We start from the raw sequence: 19,553 nt of genomic DNA, 5'->3' as shown, positions 1-19,553 counted from the left end.
TTGGTTTGTTACTGTCTGCATTAAATTGAATTCCATCTGCCTTCTTACTGCACCAAGAATCCTGTGATCAGTCCAGCACTCTGCACCACACATTGTCTTTGTCACTTGCACATCCTATCTGTCTTCCTTACGATCACATAGTCTAATAGATAGCAATGTTTGCTACAAGGGTGCATTTTAGGAAGTTTTATTGCATTTAGGTTAACAGAAGACAGTGTTTGTGATAAGGTCATGAGAAGTGCAAGTCTTCAGTAGAGGATGACTATTGCAGTTGCTCTTTTCAACTCCATTCCTCCCAAGGACTCCCTGCCATGTCTGCTAATCTGAGCCTACTCTAGCATTAAAGTCGCCCAGAATTATAAGTTTGTCCTCTTTTGGCACATTGATGATAAGGGTCCTTCATAAAATATTTCTTTAATTTCATTAGTGTTCGTCATGGTGGGAGCATAGGCACTGATAATGGTGGCATGGCATTTTCCTGGAAGTAGCAATCTCATTGTCATGAGCCTGTCATTCACTCCTTTTGGTAGGCACTGAAGAAAGTTGACTAGATTAGTTTTCTTTATTTTTTTTTAGGTTTTTGCAAGGCAAATGGGGTTAAGTGGCTTGCCCAAGGCCACACAGCTAGGTAATTATTAAGTGTCTGAGACTGGATTTGAACCCAGGTACTACTGACTCCAGGGCCACTGCTTTATCCACTGTGCCACCTAGCCACCCCCTAGATTAGTTTTAATTGTAAAACCTACCCTAGCTTCACGGTGTTCCCTTTCACTGAGACCACTCCAGAAAAATGTGTATCCAGCTCCAACTTCAAGAAGCTAGCCACCACTTGCCAGCCTTGTTTCATTTAGGGCTACTAATCTGGATATCATACCTGCTGAGCTCTCTCGCAACAAGAGCTGTTTGTCTTTCAGGTCTATTGGATCTTGTGTTATCTATAAATATACACATATTCCATGCACTGATGATAAGTGAAGAAACTTGTAGATCTTTTGTGTGTCTTGACTGCATTGTGGGATTCCCCACCTCTCAAGGTAATCAGGCCAGCATGGGATGAGTAGACAATTTTTAGGGCACCTTTTCTAGCCCCTTCCTCACATCAAAAGGGTGTGTTCAAGGAAGTCTAGTACCTTGGTGTGAGGGCTGCCAATCCCCCTTCAGGGCTGCTTTTCACCTTTGATGTCCACCTGAGACACTTAATTCTCACCTGTGGCATGCACAGCAGCCATACCCCAGTAAACCATTGACAAACTAAACCAGATTGAGTAGTGGGGGGGGGGTGTCCACTCTAAGCATGTGAAGTCTTCCACTGGTGGAATGGGAAGAGGAGAAGAATTCATTCCAATGGCCAGGAAGTCAGCTGAAGCAGGTGTTGTGGAGCACTTAGAGCTTGGTTAGACATTGAAGATGCCAAGATCATCCACTGCATCACCAGTTGTCTTGAATCTCTCTTGTTATGCTGGATCATCATGATGACTTTGGAGGGGAGAATGAGGCAGTTGATTTCATGCAGTTCTATCTCACTTACATCCAATTTATGCACAAAACAAAAGACTTCACTCAACCATTCCTCAAAGTCCTGTAGTGACAGGCAAGTGGTGAAGCAGCAGGTGTGGTTACACTGGGAGCTGTAGTTACAGCTCTGCACAGGCAGCCCAGGCCATAGGGTCATTTCTCCACTGAAAGCAGCAGTGGAATTCAGCAGCCCCCAGGGTGACTGAGTAAACAACTTGTATATACCCAGTTGTTAGTATATTATATTCCACATTAGAATATCAACTCCTTGAAGACTGAGATCTTGTATTTTTGCTTTCTTTGTATGGTTAGAACTTAGCACAGTGTCTAGCACACCCAAAGATCTTAATAAAAAGGCAACAAAAGGGTATTAAGAACCTACTATGTGCCAAGTACTCTGTAAGATGTTGGGAATACAAAAACTGAAACATTCTACCCTCAAGGATCTCACCCAAATATCGATAAAGTAAATACAAGAATGCCAGGTTTTTAGAGAAGGGAGAGCATCAGCAGCAGAGGTTGGGATGGGCTTCATGTACAAAGATGATGTTGAAGCAACACTGTGAAAGAAGTGAGAGATTCGAGGAGGTGGAAGGAAAGAGAGAGAGAATTTCAGACATGGGTGATAGCTGGTGCAAAGTCATAGAATTGGAACATAGGTGTTGTATGTGAGGAACAGAGAAAAGACTTGTTTGACCAGACCAGGGGCAGAGACATATGATCCACAAAATCATGTAGTGGCACTGCCAAGGCAACTGCAGATGAGACTCAGAATTCAATAACTCTAGGAGATTTTTAGGGGTGAATTAATTAAACAGAGCTTGATAGCTTCAAAGGCTCCCCAACTGTGGATTAGATCATGAAATGTTGGAAGAGGAGTAACATAAAATATGGCTGGCAAGATATGCTGGGTCAGGTAGTAAAGGGCTTTAAAAGCCAAGTAGAGTTTATATTTGATCTTAGAGGAGAGAGGGAGTCACTTATATTACCTAGAATAGAGGAAGCACGTGTGGAGGACATTATAGAGTTGCACTTCTGATAATATATCCAAAGCCAAAAAGAATGTAAAGTTCTAGTGTTGTCTAGTTGGGTGCCCCCAAAGACCTGATGCTAGCCTAACTAAGGCTAAAGACATCAGAAAAGATGCCAAAAGGAAATACCTTGAACAGCATGCCTGACACAAAGCCAAGAGCATGTCCCTGAATGCCCCTCCATGCCTCAGCATGTTGGCTGAGCTAGTACTACATATAAATTCAGTATGATCCCTGGGAATCCAGACCTCTGGCCCAAACTCCCCTTCTCTACCTGGAGACTGCTAATAGAGATAATCCCCTTCCAAAGCTGCTCTTTATCACTAGAAAGGAGTGGTTTCAACCAAGGATCCTTTCCTAATCTTACAATCAGCAAATTCATACCTCCAGTTACATAAATTCCTGTGATTCAGAGTTAAATCTTCTGGGGCAAATGGTCCATTCTTCTTATCTCTTTTCTTTCCCATTTGGCTCAATCCTACTACTCCTCATTCCCTTTTTATTTTGCATTCCTCATTGTGACTTCCTTCATCCTACATCTGTTCTTTTTAGAGTTTTTCCTTTTTCTTTGGCACTATAGAAACCTATCTCTTTAAATAAGTAGCTTTCAAAAAAATTTCCAACTATAAAGCACCATATAAAATATTGCTCTAAATCACTAACATTAAGAGAGATGAAAATCAAAACAACTCTGAGGCTTTACCTCTCAACTGACAGAGATTGGAAGAGATAGGAATAGTTGGAGGAATGGTAAAAAGACAAATACTTTAACACATATTTGGTGGAACCATGAATTAGTCCAACCATTCGAAAAAGCAATTTGTAATTTTGCTAATAAACTGACAAATTTCTATACCCCTTGACACAGAGATCCCACACAGTCATATGTATAACCGAAGGACATGAAAAGATAGAAAAGTCTCATAAACAAAAGAATGCTTAAAAAGGTATTTTTTGCATTAGCAAAAACTGGAAACAAAATGAAATTTATTGATTTGAAGAAGGGTTAAACAACTGTGACAGATAAATGTATTATACTATTTATTACTATATAAGAAATGATGAATTTCATTAAATAAACATTCATTAAGTGCCTATTATATATGCCAGGCACTGTGCTAACTGCTGGAAATACAAAAAAGACAGCCCTAGCCCTCAAGAACTTAACGGTCTAATGGAGTAAACAACAGACAAACAAATACATACAAAGAAAGCTATGTGACAGGATTCATAGGAAATAATTAAAAGAGGGAAACATGAAGATACAGAAAAGCATGAGAAGATTTTTCTGTACTGTTGCAAAGTGGAGTAAGTAGAACCAGGAAAACAATATACTAGGATAATGTACGTGGAAATAACAACTCCCCAAGGAACAGAATGTTATGAAGAAGTAGTGATCAAACTTGGCTAAGCTTCACTTAAGTGAGAGACTATGGGTCTCTCTGCATATTATTTTAAAACTTGTGGATGGATTGGTTAATTTTACTGAACTGCTCTTTTCCTCTCTTATTTATTACAAGGGATGACTCTTCATGTCAAGGGAGGAGAATGACTTATATGGAAATGAAGGTTATGTAAAAACGTAAGATATCATTAGAAAATTTAAAAAAATTTAAAGTATTTAAATATTTCAAGGTTGTATGACATCCTCACATAATCACAATAACACATGAAATTTGGTTTGGGTTTTTTTTTTTTTTTGGTTTTTGCAAGGTAAAAGCTCTTAGAGCTTTTGTTTGAGAGTTAAGTGGCTTGCCCAAGGTCACACAGCTAGGCTGTGTGTCTGAGGCTGGATTTGAACTCAGGTTATTTCTGACTCCAGGGCCAATGCTCTATCCATTGCACCACTAACCATCCCCTGAAATTTGTTTTAAAAACAATGTGTTCAAGTATAAATTTGCTTCAATAACCTTGAAAGCATGCCTTCAAAACTGAAGCATTCATCTTGATAAGCCAGATACTACAGCAGTTCTTTTTGTTTGTTTCATGATTAGATTATAAACACAAAAATGCAACCTAATTCTCTAAGATTATAGCATTGGTTTCTTAAACTTTAAGCAACACACCAACTATTTATCCATCTTATCTATACTAGTCAAAAAAATGGCTAAAGGGGTTTCAAGGTAGATCATTCTGCTTTCCTGATTGGAACATAAGTTTTTAATAATAAAACCTTGTATTCTGAAGTGCTCTAAGAGCTTTCACATTTAATGTAATAATGCTATCCTTCATATATGAAGATGACACTACAGAAGGTGTCCTTGCCCTTCCCCACCCCCTACCCCCATTATACAGCATGAAGTTTAAGTTATTTTTCAGTGGTCGGGATAGATTTGTGTTGATTCATTTGTATTCACTTATTCATATTTTCTTTTTAATCGTGAGCATATATTTTCCAGAAGGCTTGCTCATACTAGAATTCTAATCTATAGCCACATAATAACTGATCCCACCTAGGTTTAAACCAATGACTTTAGTGGTAGAACTTTTATGGTAGGAAGACAGTGTTGATGCAATGGAAAGTGTACTATATTTATATATAGAAAACAGGTTCAAATCCTTGTAATTTCAGACAAATCACTAAAGTATTCCATCACATACACCTATCTTTGTGGTAAGGGGAGAAAATGCTATTAATAAGAATACCATTTAATTATATCTCCTGCTTAGACTTCTGTTTTGGAAGAAATTTATTCCCTCTTGATCTGAGCTGCCAAAGAGTGCTCCAGCCTAAGGCCAAACCACTAGAGATACTGATAAATTACCAGAACACATTCCTCAGTGATTAACAAACTCCCACTGAAATATATCCTCACAATCCCAGTAATTTTGAACCCACAGCTCTCACAGCTCTCATCATTCACACCCCATTCTCCATTCCCTTACTGTCTGATACCTTATTCCCACTTTTTCTCAATCCCAGTCTGTCAATATCCTTCTCTAAAGCTACTCACTATACTCTCTGGAATGCCTACCTAATAGGTAACAAATCTGCTTTCATCTGAATCTTTTCCATTCTTATTCCATCCACCTTCTGGCTTTCACTGTTCCCCGGTTAGACAGCCTTCCTGGCCTCACTTTCTAGCATTAGTTGTACTTTAATTCATTCCTCTGACTCACTGGTCCAAAGAGGGGGGATTGGAATACTGCTCTTCACTGTCACTGCCAGATTCTTCCTCCAGAACCCTTTCTCCTTTAAGGTGGACTCCATCCATATTTACTATCCTAACAAAATTCTGACAGCTATTTCTATCAACCTACAGAACACTTCTCTTCTGTCCTCAGTTGGATCAGTGCCTAGCACAGTTTTTCTTTCCTCCCCAACTCTAGCCCTCACAGTAGGGGACTTGAACATACATGATGATATGCTCTCAAACATCATAACTGCCTAGTTCCTCAATGTACTCATTTCACAATACTTTCTTTCCCCATCTGAGGTTCTGGTGACAAAGGTCATCTGAATACCCTTGATCTTTCCATCAAGCACAAATGCATCACCTTCTATAACAAGGATTCTGAATCTCCATTATCTGCTGACTATCTGTTGTCATTCTCTTTCTGACTTGCAATTCGAACCCTATTTTTCATTCTCACTGGGACTTCCTATTATTCAAACCCTCAATTCTTTCTCAGATTATCACACCTGCACTAGCTTCATGTCCCATATTTCCCCATCTTGACCCTTTGAAAAATAAATTCAATTTTACATGTCCTCTCCCTTAAGGTTCACTGCTCCTTTATCTAGCATATAGCTGAAAAAAGCTAGAGAAATATCACAAACCATGGTCAGTTCACTACAAATTTATGTTACAACCTCAATTGGAGTCTCATTATGGCAAGGCAATCCTTTTATACCTCCCTAATTAACTTACTGTACCTTTAACCTTAAGGTGTCTTACAAATCTTTTCAACCTTTCTCAAACTGTCCAAAGCTCCCTCTTAGATGAGAATCTTTCTTCATATTTCAATGAAAAAATTTGAAGCTATACACTAGAAGTTCCCCCTTCACTCCACTCTCTCTCAATTTACTTAGAAGATGCCTCCTGTTATCTTCCTTTACCTTTGTTTCACATAAAGTAATTTTTCTCTCTGCCAAGGCAAAGATATGCACACTATAGATTCACACTCCATATTCATCTTCTCCAAAAGATTAGAGAATACCATCTCTACTCTCTTACTAATCTTGAATTTGTCATTATTTTCTGCTGTCCTATTAGCTATGAACATGTCCATGTCTCAGCTATCCTCAAAAAGCCCTCACTTGAGTCATCCATCCTCATCATCATCCCATATATATCTTCTTTTGAGCCTTGAGAAGGCTGTCTACAAAAAAGTGCCTCCACTTCCTCTCCTCTCAATTCTCTGGTTTCCAATCTCATCATCCAACTAAAACTACTTTTTAAAAAAAGTTTCCAATGATCTCTTAATTGCCAAATCTAATAAGCTTTTTTCAACCCTCAATCTGCATTAAGTTCAGTGTTCAGTGTTTTTATCAATAATTCTGATATAGAAATAGATGGCATACTTATCAAATATAAAGAAAATCCAAGACTGAGGGCATAACTAACCTAATGGATGACAGAATCAAATTAAAAAAGGATCTGACTAACTAGAACATTGAGTTGAAATTCAACTTTACAATATAAGAAGAGAGATGTAAAAAAAGATCAGGTGGATTTCATAGACTACAAGCTCAATGAGTCAAAATAGCATATCTTAGGCTCCATGATATTCAAGACAAGGAAATAATAATTCAGTTTTATTCTGTGGTGCTTAGCCTATATCTATAATATTAAAAGACAATCATAATGGGAAAGGGTCTTAAGATCCACATGATGATCAAAAAAACCCTGGGGTTGTTTAGCTTGGAAAAGAGATGTTTATTCGGTTATATTTGATTCTATGTGACCCCGAGATTTAGTTTATGGGGTTTTCTTAGCAAAGATACCAGAGTGATTTGCCATTTCCTTTTCCAGTGTGTGATTGATTAACTGATTGATCTCTTTAGATTCTTATTTTCTCATCTAATAAAATGAGAAAACTAAGGCAAATAGGGGTTAAGGGACTTGCCAAGAGTCACCCAGATAGTAAGTGTCTGAGGCTGGATTTGAATTCAGATATTCCTGACTCCAGGCCTAATGCTCTATTCACTGAAACATGGTAGTTGCCCAGTGGAAGGCTGGTCATCCTCAAATATTTAAAGGGCTGTCACTTAGAAGAGTAATTAGACTTACTCTTTTTTGACCAGAAGGCCAGAAATAGGAAACAATTGGTGGAAGATGTAAAGATTTAATTTAAGCTTCATGTAAAACTCACTGAAAACTGGAACTTTCTAAAGGTGGACTACACTGCCTCAGGAGTTACTGGTCCCCCCCTTACTAGAGGTATTAAAGAAATTTCAGATGACCATTTGTTTAGAATATTATAGGAAATGTGTTTATTCAGGAATAATTTCAACTATTATTTTTCTTAATCTTTCATCTCACATAACAATTGTCTTTTTTTTTTTTTTTTAGTTTTTTGCAAGGCAAATGGGGTTAAAGTGGCTTGCCCAAGGCCACACAACTAGGTAATTATTAAGTGTCTGATACCAGATTTGAACTCAGGTACTCCTGACTCTAAGGCCGATACTTTAACCACTATGCCACCTAGCTGCCCCCACCAAATGTCTTTTTAAAAAAAAATTATTTTGTTTTTCCACCTACATGCATAGTAGTTTTTACCAATTTTTTTTTGCAAAATTTTGATTTCATAATTTTTTTCTCTGCTCCCTTTTTCTCTCCCCTCCCCCGACAGAAAGCAATCTGATATAAGCTCTATATTTATAACCATGCTAAATATAGCTCAATATTGAACATGTTGTGAGAGAAGAATCAGATCCAAACAGAAGAAATAAAACATTAGAAGGGAAAAAGTGACACTACATAAACAAATTTTAAAAATAGAAGATAATAAGCTACAATTCCTTCTCTGGATATGGATGTTATCTTTCATCACAAGTCTTTTAAAATTGTCTTTGATTATTGTACTGCTGAAATGAACAAGTCCACCAGGGTCAATCATCACCCCATATTGTTGTTAATGTGTATAATGTTCTGGTTCTTCTCACTTCAGTCAGCATCAGGCTTCTCTGAAATCCCATCCCTCACGATTTCTTATAAAACAATAGTGTTCCATCATATACACCAATTGTCTTTTGGATATTTTCAACTTAATGTTCCATGGGCTTCTCAAATTAAACATATCCAAAAAGTGAACTCATTAGCTTTTCTCCAAATACCTATCTCTTCAGAACACCCCTAATTATGTAAGAGTAATAGCATTTTCCCCAGATCCCAGATTTATAATCCAGGTGTCATCCTCAATTCCTCATTCCTACCTCACCCTTGAATTCAATCAGTCATCTAGTCTTGCTAATTCTACTTTCACATTTCTCTTATCCATCCCTACTTTCCATTTAAAATGCTCTAATTTGGACCCTCATAACTTCTAGGCTCGGCTTTTACAACAGCCACCCTAATTGGTCTCTTTTCATTCAGGTCTTCCACCTTTAATCCATTCTCCACAAAGTGATATTTCTAAAATATAAATCTTATTGTATCACTCCCCTTTCTCAATAAATTCCAGTGATTCCCTGTTACCTCTAGGATCAAATATAAACTTTTCTGGTTGATAATTAAAGTCATTCACAACTTGGTTCCAACATAACTTTCCAGGGCTATTGTACATTACTCCTCCCCTTCATGCAATCTTCAGTACAGCCAAATTGGTCTTCTTGTTGTTCCTCATATAGGATATTTAATCTATTTCCATGCCTCATGCCTAGAATGTATTTACTCCCTCCTAATTTACATCTCTTAAAAATCTTAATTTTCTTTAAATCTCTGTAGAAATGTTATCCTTTATCTGAGGTCCTTTCTGATATCCTCAGCTGCTGGTGGTCCCCCACATAACTACCTTGTATTTATTTTACACAGATTTTTGAGTTATCTCCCCCAAAGGACTGAGACATTGAGGGCAAGGATCAGTTCATTTTATTTCTGTATGCTTACCTCTAGAACAAAACCTGACACACTGTAGGGGCTTAATAAATGCTTGTCAATTCCCTAAGTAAACTGGCTTTTGAAGTCCCTTTCAACTTTGAGAATTGTGTTACAGAGTTAATTAGCTCCTTTTCTCAGGACTGAATAATATTGAGTAGTTCAAATATACTAATTATCAGCCTTGTGTTTTATCAAATAGATTATGTTGTTGTTGTTCAGTCATATCTGACTCTACACAATTCCATGGATCTGTCTTTGGGGGTATTCTTTGGTAAAGATACTAGAGTGTTTTGCCATTTTTCTTCTCCAGTATGTTCCTGTTTTTACAGATGAGTAACTGAGGCAAATTGGGGTGAAGTGACTTGCCCAGGGTCACACAGCTAATAAGTCTAAAGTTAGATTTGAGTTCGGATTTTACTCTGTCCAGTCCCAGCATTCTACCCACTAAACTTCCTAGCTTACTTCAAAATAATATATATTGTTTTTTAAAACAATTATGTAGCGTTGAAGATCTTTATCAAATGACAAAACCAATTAGGTTCCAATCATTTTGAGTATTGTTAACTATCTAAGCATCTCATATAAGAACAGAGTACAATAACTTCACTGATAGTAAAAAGAGTGGAAAAACATAGTATACTACATAAAAATATTTATTATGTTTGTAGTTTTGTAGATGAAATTACACCGTGAACTCAAAGTATGATATAGGGAAAACTTACATTTCAAACAAACAATAACATTTCTTTTTGTCACTTTAGAAAGTTTTAAGTAGTAAACTACTTACCTTCTCTGGATGAATGCCACCCATTTTCTTATTGTGCTGATAAAGGTATGAACCTGTATTATGTATTGATAATCCTAATGTCACTTTATTTTTTTCCACAATATCTTGTTTAGATTTCTTTGGTCGAAGCCGTGGTCCTGGTAGGAAGACATCATTATGTGAACTTGAACTCTTGATGTGTTCTGATAGATTGGTTGATTTGTCTCCTAAATCACTAGTACTCACAAATGAAATTGACTCACTGTTGAGGTCTCCACGTTCATAATTAGAGCTCAAAAATTCACTGCCCAGTAATGAAACTGAACTTTGTGGGCTTTTCTCCAAGTCATTTTTTTCCTTTGACAGCTCAAATGATGTTTCCTTAGAAGAATAGAGTGGATCCCAAGAAAAGTTTTGTGTGGAACTTTTTTCAGTCAGCTGCAACCTTTTCAGAGTTGAAATTTCTCCTTTGCTATTCTTCCAGTTTGGGTCATACCGGAGATCTGAGTATTTGTCCACTAACAGTTCCTGACTGCCAAAGCAGAAAAGAAATGTTGAATTTTTAAACAGAACATATTTACCATGAGTTTCAGTTTAGTAACTTATTGCAAAATTACCATTCTTTTCTATCTTATTTCCTTTCAATACTTTTATAACTGAAGAGGCATCTTAGGTTTAAATATAACCTATAATGGTAGTCTGAACTTGAAGGATTAATATTTTAAACTTAACTTTCTCAGAAGAAAATAATATGGTGAACTTGAATATGAAGAACTCTCATTTATCCAATATCAAGCAATAATTTCTCAAAACTAAATTGTGGTAATGCTCAGGTTTCATATGGGTCACCTTGCTCCCTAGATAAAAATTAAGACCCCAAAATATTTCTCCCTATGTTAATTACAAACTTAGGAGGAAAACAAGCAGGATGAAAGGAGACCATCCTCCCAGGAAGAGACAGTCAGAGTTCATTTAATTGTTCAAAGATGAGTCTTTGTAGATCAGTTTTAGGGAGGGATATCATGCAAATTCCATAGTTATGCTACAAAAGAAGTTAATTTTCTTTATTCTTTGTTTTTACTTAACAGACCAACTCATTCCCAAATCTTGGATGGTCTCCACCTGTTTTGTTATTTTAAACCTTAAGGTTATAGGTTTTAGGGTTCACACCAAACAGTTCTACATGGAATAAAAATTTTATAATTTATTTATAAATGCCAGAAAACAAAACACAGATGGAAGAGAAAAGTTTTCTGTAATAGTTTTTGCTACTGAATCTTTGTGACCTATAATAACCAAAGATGAACATACATTGACAGGAATTGGGCGGTCAGTTATTGTTTTTTTTAAATAAAGTATTTTATTTTTCCCAGTAACATGCAAAGATAATTTTTAGCATTCATTTTTTATTATATTAACACTGATTGTTTAATTTTTAATTTTTTTCCAATTTCATAGCTCTCAAATTTATCCTTTTGCAAGTTTTAGAGTTCCTCATTTTTTTACCACTTTCCCTTTTTACCCTCTCTCTCTCTCCAAGGCATCGAGCAATCTGATGTAATTTGTACACATAAAATAATTTAATATTCATTAATTTTAAATTACTTCTTTTAAAAAGTAAGCAATTTAATAAAAGTTATATATATATGTGTATGTATATATATATATACACTCATGTAAAATATATTTCCATATTAGTCATGTTGTGAAAGAAAAAATAGAATAGAAAAACCATGAAAAAAAAAGTGAAAAATAGTATGCTGTGATCTGAATTCAAACTCTATCAGTTTTTTTTTTAGGTTTTTGCAAGGCAATGGGATTAAGTGGCTTGCCCAAGGTCACACAGCTAGGTAATTATTGAGTGTCTGAGGCCAGATTTTAACCCAGGTACTCCTGACTCCAAGGCTGGTGCTCTTATCCACTGCGCCACCCAGCCACCTCCATCAGTTTTTATTCTGTCTATGGATAGAATTTTTCATCATGAGACCTTTGACTATGTTTTGAATCCTTATATTGCTGAGATTAGCTAAACTGATCGTAGGACACTATTGCTGTTACAATCAGCTCCTGTTGATAAAACTGTACTCAATTGATGATTATTTAATTTATTTTTTAATTGATGATTTTAAAGCAATACTTTTTATATGAATATTTTATTTTCTAAACAGACAGAGCAAAATACAGAACTGAGTTAATTAGCTGGGTAAAACTTGCCCCAAAATCTGATATTTTGGGGGGGAAGCAGTGTTGCTTTTACCAAAATAATCCAGTAGTTATTACAATGATTGAATTCCCTATATAATTACTTAATTCACACTTCATTTATCCTGTGTAGATAGACTATAAATGGATTTAAATCAAAATAAGAAAGAAAATCCAAGATAAAACTCTGAATGAACCATAGGTTTACTTTTTTTAATTCAGCTTTTGTACTGTCAGTTCCAAACAAAATATTTCTGAGAAGACAATGAATACTTTAGCATCTGAACAGTTTCAGATGAATACAAAGTTAACTAAACAGTTCTGACAGAAAGTTAAACAATCAATAATCTTATAACTTAAAATTCAAGGTAGAACTCTTCTTTCCACAGCAATCTCAATTTTTAAAGTATTTCCTACTCTCAACCAAAAAAGAAAAAAATGTAAGTAGTAATATGGCATAATTGAATATGGCATCTTTGATCTTCAAAAGCAAAATGGGGGAGATTTTCCTTCCTTGTGTACAGTAGCTGCAATCCATTAATCAAAAAGAAAATATCTTCTCGACTTTTTGTGACATTTGATATACACATTTACAGAGGATATAATTTTATACTAAGTAAACAAAACTAATGATCTACTTAATACTAATTTACTCCTCTTAATGTGAGTTTAAAATTCTATTATTTGATGCAAACCAAAACCTGGGGCAAAAAGTCAAAATTCCCAAGTTTTGCTCAATTGTCACTTAGAATTTTTTATTTTATAGGTATATGCTAAGAAGCAAAACTCTTGAGAGCATTTAAATTGCTAGTGGTTATCAACAACCATATTTTACAGATGAGGAAACTGAGACCCAGAAAGATTATATGTTTTGTTCAAGGTCAAAAAGAAGTAGCAAATGTTAGAGCTGGCATATGAACCCAAACCCAGATTCTTTCATTACAAATCCATTACTTTTTCCAATATAGTTTTTCCCCCACTCTTGGTGTAGTTTCTAATATTAAACTGTTAATCCTATCCCTATTTACTGTCATGGTACCTCAACTTCAGGCAGACAGGTCTACTCACTGTCCTTTGAATATATCAGGCTCACATTCATTTCTAAGCCTGTGGTCTTATGGTTCTCCTTGACTAGAATAATCCCTTTTATGAATTCTCTTTTTGAAATTCAATTTTATTTTATTTTCAAGTCTGAATTCTCTCCTTCCGCCTTCCCCCCTTCTTCCATTGAGAAAGCAAGAAAAAATTGTTATAAACATTTATAATCAAACAAAACAAATTCACAAATTGGCCATGCTAAAAATAAACATAAAATTCACCTCAATCTGTACTCTAAAATCCATGATTTTTATTGGGAGGTGGGCAGCATGTTTTCATTATAAGTCCTATGGAAATGTAGTTGCTTACTATGTTGATCAGTTAGTTTCTAAGTCTTTCAAGGTTGTTTGTTTTCACAATATTGTTGTAATTGCAGAACTTGCTCTTCTGATTCTGGCTCACTTCACTTTGCAGCAATTCATACAAGTCTTCCAAAGTTTGTTTGAATCTATCCCCTTTATCACTTCTTATAACACTATAATATTTCTTCACATTAATACCATAACATTTTCAGTCTTCCCTCAACTGATGGATGCCCTTTCAGTTTCCAGTTCTTTGCCGTCATGAAAAGAGTTGCTCTAAATAATTTTGTATATATGGTCCTTTCCCTCTTTATGGAGAAATAGACCTAATAGTTGTATAGCTTGATCAAATGGTATTCACTGTTTAATAGCTTTATAGGCACAGTTCCAAATTGCTTTACACAGTTCCTCCAACTGTGTAACAGTGTAATAGTAATAGTTTTAGTCTTGCTCCAAGAGTTGGGATTTGGGATTTATCAAACATTATTACTATGCTTGTTTCTGTAAACTGTACATCTAAACTGTTACAATGATCAACATATTTCTTATTTAGTACCAAACTGATACTTATGGCTTCACAGTATTGTGATTGGTACTAGGTAGCTAAGTAACACATTGGATAATGTGCTAGTAATAGACTCATCTTCCTGAATTCAAATCTAGCCTCAGACTAGTTGTATGATCCTGGACAAATCACTTAATTCTGTTTGCTTCAGTTTCTCATCTGTAAAATAAGCTGGCAAAAGAAACAGCAAACAACTTCAGTATCTTTGACAAGAAAACTCTTTAATAAATCATAAAGAATTAGACATGACTGTAAATAACTATAAGACAAACAAACAAAACTACTATGTCCCCTTCTTCCCACTTTTCTTCCCCCATTGATTCCCTTGAAATTCTTTTTTTTTTAAGTTTTTGCAAAGGCAGATGGGGGTTAAGTGGCTTGTCCAAGGCCACACAGCTAGGTAATTATTAAGTGTCTGAGGCTGGATTTGAACTCAGGTACTCCTGACTCCAGGGCTGGTGCTCTATCCACTGAGCACCTAGCTGCCCCTTCCCTTGATATTCTTGATGAATTTTATTATTATTTTTCCTAGCTCTATAAAGTAGTCATTTGGTAGTTTGATTGATAAGGCACTGAAAAAGTAGATTAATTTAAAATACTGTCATTTATTATATTCTCAGTCTACTCATGAGCAATTAATATTCTCTAATTATTTATGTTATTATGTTATTATTTGTATAAAGTGTTTTATAATTATGTTTGTGAAGTTCCTCTGTGTTTCTTGTTAGAAAGACTCCCAAATATTTCAGTTTTCTATAGTTAATTTAAATGGAATTACTCAATATTGCTCTACAAATACAACATATTTATATTTATTTTATATACTGAAACTTTCCTGAAGTTGTTTCAATTAGCTTTTTAGTTGATTCATATAAATAAACCATCACATCCACAAAAAAGTGAACAGGCAGATTTCAGAGGAAGAAATCTAAGCAATCAATAATTATATGAATAAAAAATTTTAAATCACTTTAAGAACTAATTTAAAAAAATCCTTTGAATTCTCTTAGCTATGCTTTTCAATACACAAAATTAATAGCATCTTCTACACGGAATACCAGCACTGTGTTTCATTTTTGTGAAAATGAAAGGTGAAAAAACTTTCCACTAAAAAAAATTGCTTCATTTTGCCTTTTATATATTTACTACTTCTTATGCCATATTCAACTGTAGCATCCCCTTAGAGATGGTAAAAAACACCCTCTAAGATATCCTCTGCCCTTTTTCTGGTGGCCATGAGTATTTGTTTAATTGGTTGTTGACAGACTAAAGAGGCAGTCTCTGCTGCTTAGGCTTCTTTCTGTCAGCCTGGAAGTTATAAAGATAGCTGAAATCTGGAAGGTAGGGATATGCTTAGTCCCCAGACTTCCCCACCAGACCAATCCTGTGGTCTTCTGGGCAAGACGGTGCTTGGGATGGGACTGTTTTGTATTTCCATAGGGCCTTATGAGATCTTGAAAGGCAGTTGGATTTTATCTACTTGGGCACCAGAGCACAAGGAACATTGGTCTTTGAAAGAGTTATGACCACAAAAAAAAAAAAAAAATGAAGCAGACTCAGAGGCAGTAAGAGATTGCAAAGTAAAAGAAAAAATGAAAAAAAAAAAACCCTAGCCCATTTGGCATAAATAGGGCTCATAAATTATATTCAGTGAGGGTGAAATGTAAAATAGCTACCTATTGCAAATATCCCAAAAAAGTTTTAATTCTAATATCTCAATTATAACCATTTTATGATTCCCATTTACTAAGTCATTTCCTCTCACTGTGTGAAATAAAACTACTTACTACACATCTGTTTCATATTTATACCAAGTTACCTTTTTTACTTTCTCATTCCTTGCTAGGAAAAATCCCTTAAACTTACAGTCAAAAATAGAACTTCCCTAGGAAGCTGAAGTGTACATAGAACCATAGCACTGAGATCCTCAAAACTGCTATAGGAAACATGGTATCACAGAGGTATGAGTACAGGGCAAACCTTGAGGGCAGGTAAGGACAGGGATTGGGGGAAGGTCACCAGCATTTTTAGCCTCAGCCTACTGATGCCTATTTAGCTTAGTGCTAGTTACCAAATAACTTACTAACATAACATCAGAAATTTACATTTATATACTAATTTTAAGGTTCATAAGTCCCTACAGTATTCAAGATACAATGATAAGTGCTGGTAATATACAAAAAAGATAACATCCATTTTTAATAATATAATTTAGTAGAAGAGATAAAGCATATATATAAACTAAACTATGTAAACTAGAAACAAAAGTACAATATAAAATATAAATCCCTAAGAATCTTCAAGGATATAAAAGAAGGTCAGCATATTTGTTTATTTTTGTTTTGTTTTACTAGGCAGTGGGGTTAAGTGACTTGCCCAAGATCATATAGCTAGGTAATTATTAAGTGTCTGAGGCCAGATTTGAATGCAGGTCCTCCTGACTCCAGAGCTAGTGCTCTATCTATTATACCACCTAGTTGCCCCAAGTCAGCATGTTTAAAAGAACAAGATACACAATGATAAGAATTGCATTTTGAGAGAAAAGGCAACAAATGTCAAAAATACAGTGATACATTTGGAAGATAGTATTGAATTATATTTTAAAAGTATGTTACCTTATTTTAATATATATTATTTTAAGTTATACAATTGTTTCTCAAAAATGTAAATAGTTCAGATTAATTCCATATTTATTTGATTTATTTTGAGAATATTACTGAATTCATAACAAAATCATTTTTAAAAGATATGAATAAGGTATAAAGAAAGTTCATGAGAGGAATTACTTCTGATTGGGGTTTCATGAAAGAAATACATTTGTTCTATGGTTTTGGTTTTTTTTTTTAGGTTTTTGCAAGGCAAATGGGGTTAAGTGGCTTGCCCAAGGCCACACAGCCAGGTAATTATTAAGTGTTTGAGACCAGATTTGAACCCAGGTACTCCTGACTCCAGGGCTGGTGCTTTATCCACTGAACCACCTAGCCGCCCCCATTTGTTCTAAATTTTGAAGGATATGCACGATCCAATAATAAGTAACAAGTATGCACAGTCAAGCAAAACAAATTTCCAAACTGACCACATACAAAAATCTGTTTGACATATATTATTAGCGTTCATGGCTTTCCTAAGGAGAGGATTAGCATAGATCAATGACCTTAAAGTCTTCCAAAGTTGTGGCTCTTTAGCACCAAATCAAGAGCTGATGATCTCATGAACAATGGCTCTGGTAATAAGAATGAGCAACAGATAGCAGGTGTCAGAGAGGTACAATTAATGAGATTTAGCAACTGAGTGAATGGAATATATAATGAATGGAATAAATAAATAAGAGGGAAGTATCAGAGGAAAAACTTTGATGTAGCAAGTATCAGTGACCCAGAGAATGATGGTAGTCTCAACAGATAAATTTAGAAGAGGGTAGGATTTAGGATTCATTCCACTGTATCATGTAAGAAATTATGTTAGGCAGCAATTCTCAAATGTTATAAGGCAGATATGGTTACAATTATAGGTTTATTGGATAGTCAAAATAAATACATATGGATTTGTGCTGTGTTCTATAAAATACCTACTCCTACTCAAGATATGAAGCTTCCAGATAATTTTTTTAGGTTTTTTTTTTTTTTTTTGCAAGGCAAATGGGGTTAAGTGGCTTGCCCAAGGCCACACAGCTAGGTAATTATTAAGTGTCTGAGACCGGATTTGAACCCAGGTACTCCTGACTCCAGGGCCGGTGCTTTATCCACTCCGCCACCTAGCTGCCCCCAGATAATTTTTAAGATCTATGTTAAACACATGCAAAAGTCAGTTATAATGCTTCTTAATTTTAATTCCAACTGGATGTTAACATCTGCTAAATATGTTATAATTATATTTCTGAACTCATTTTTCTTCAGGTTTTTTTTGCAAGGCAAATGGGATTAAGTGGCTTGCCCAAGGCCACACAGCCAGGTAATTATTAAGTGTTTGAGACCAGATTTGAACCCAGGTACTCCTGACTCCAGGGCTGGTGCTTTATCCACTGAACCACCTAGCCGCCCCCATTTGTTCTAAATTTTGAAGGATATGCACGATCCAATAATAAGTAACAAGTATGCACAGTCAAGCAAAACAAATTTCCAAACTGACCACATACAAAAATCTGTTTGACATATATTATTAGCGTTCATGGCTTTCCTAAGGAGAGGATTAGCATAGATCAATGACCTTAAAGTCTTCCAAAGTTGTGGCTCTTTAGCACCAAATCAAGAGCTGATGATCTCATGAACAATGGCTCTGGTAATAAGAATGAGCAACAGATAGCAGGTGTCAGAGAGGTACAATTAATGAGATTTAGCAACTGAGTGAATGGAATATATAATGAATGGAATAAATAAATAAGAGGGAAGTATCAGAGGAAAAACTTTGATGTAGCAAGTATCAGTGACCCAGAGAATGATGGTAGTCTCAACAGATAAATTTAGAAGAGGGTAGGATTTAGGATTCATTCCACTGTATCATGTAAGAAATTATGTTAGGCAGCAATTCTCAAATGTTATAAGGCAGATATGGTTACAATTATAGGTTTATTGGATAGTCAAAATAAATACATATGGATTTGTGCTGTGTTCTATAAAATACCTACTCCTACTCAAGATATGAAGCTTCCAGATAATTTTTTTAGGTTTTTTTTTTTTTTTTTGCAAGGCAAATGGGGTTAAGTGGCTTGCCCAAGGCCACACAGCTAGGTAATTATTAAGTGTCTGAGACCGGATTTGAACCCAGGTACTCCTGACTCCAGGGCCGGTGCTTTATCCACTCCGCCACCTAGCTGCCCCCAGATAATTTTTAAGATCTATGTTAAACACATGCAAAAGTCAGTTATAATGCTTCTTAATTTTAATTCCAACTGGATGTTAACATCTGCTAAATATGTTATAATTATATTTCTGAACTCATTTTTCTTCAGGTTTTTTTTGCAAGGCAAATGGGATTAAGTGGCTTGCCCAGGGCCACACAGCTAGGGTAATTATTAAGTGTCTGAGGCTGGAT

At 35.5% G+C, this 19,553-nt stretch overlaps 1 protein-coding gene across 11 annotated transcripts in view; it reads right to left on the bottom strand.

Moving 5' to 3' along the window:
• The window catches only part of JHY (junctional cadherin complex regulator), a 117,821-nt gene that overhangs the window by 80,146 nt on the left and 18,122 nt on the right, over positions 1-19,553 (bottom strand). For 10 of the 11 annotated variants that reach the window (XR_012474180.1, XM_074215305.1, XM_074215303.1 and 7 more), the window contains exon 3: positions 10,377-10,887. The exons of the other annotated variant lie outside the window; for it this stretch is intronic. Coding sequence is in view for 9 of the 10 variants with exons in the window: in XM_074215305.1 (XP_074071406.1) it covers positions 10,377-10,887 (511 nt within the window). In the remaining variant the exon portion in view is untranslated. The remainder of the gene's footprint in view (positions 1-10,376; positions 10,888-19,553) is intronic. 11 annotated transcript variants of the gene reach the window in all.

Source organism: Macrotis lagotis, chromosome 1 (genome assembly GCF_037893015.1).
Source record: "Macrotis lagotis isolate mMagLag1 chromosome 1, bilby.v1.9.chrom.fasta, whole genome shotgun sequence".
NCBI classification, from domain to species: Eukaryota; Metazoa; Chordata; class Mammalia; order Peramelemorphia; family Peramelidae; genus Macrotis; species Macrotis lagotis.
The sequence above is the reverse complement of the archived record's forward strand: the minus strand, read 5'-3'. Positions and strand labels throughout refer to the sequence as shown.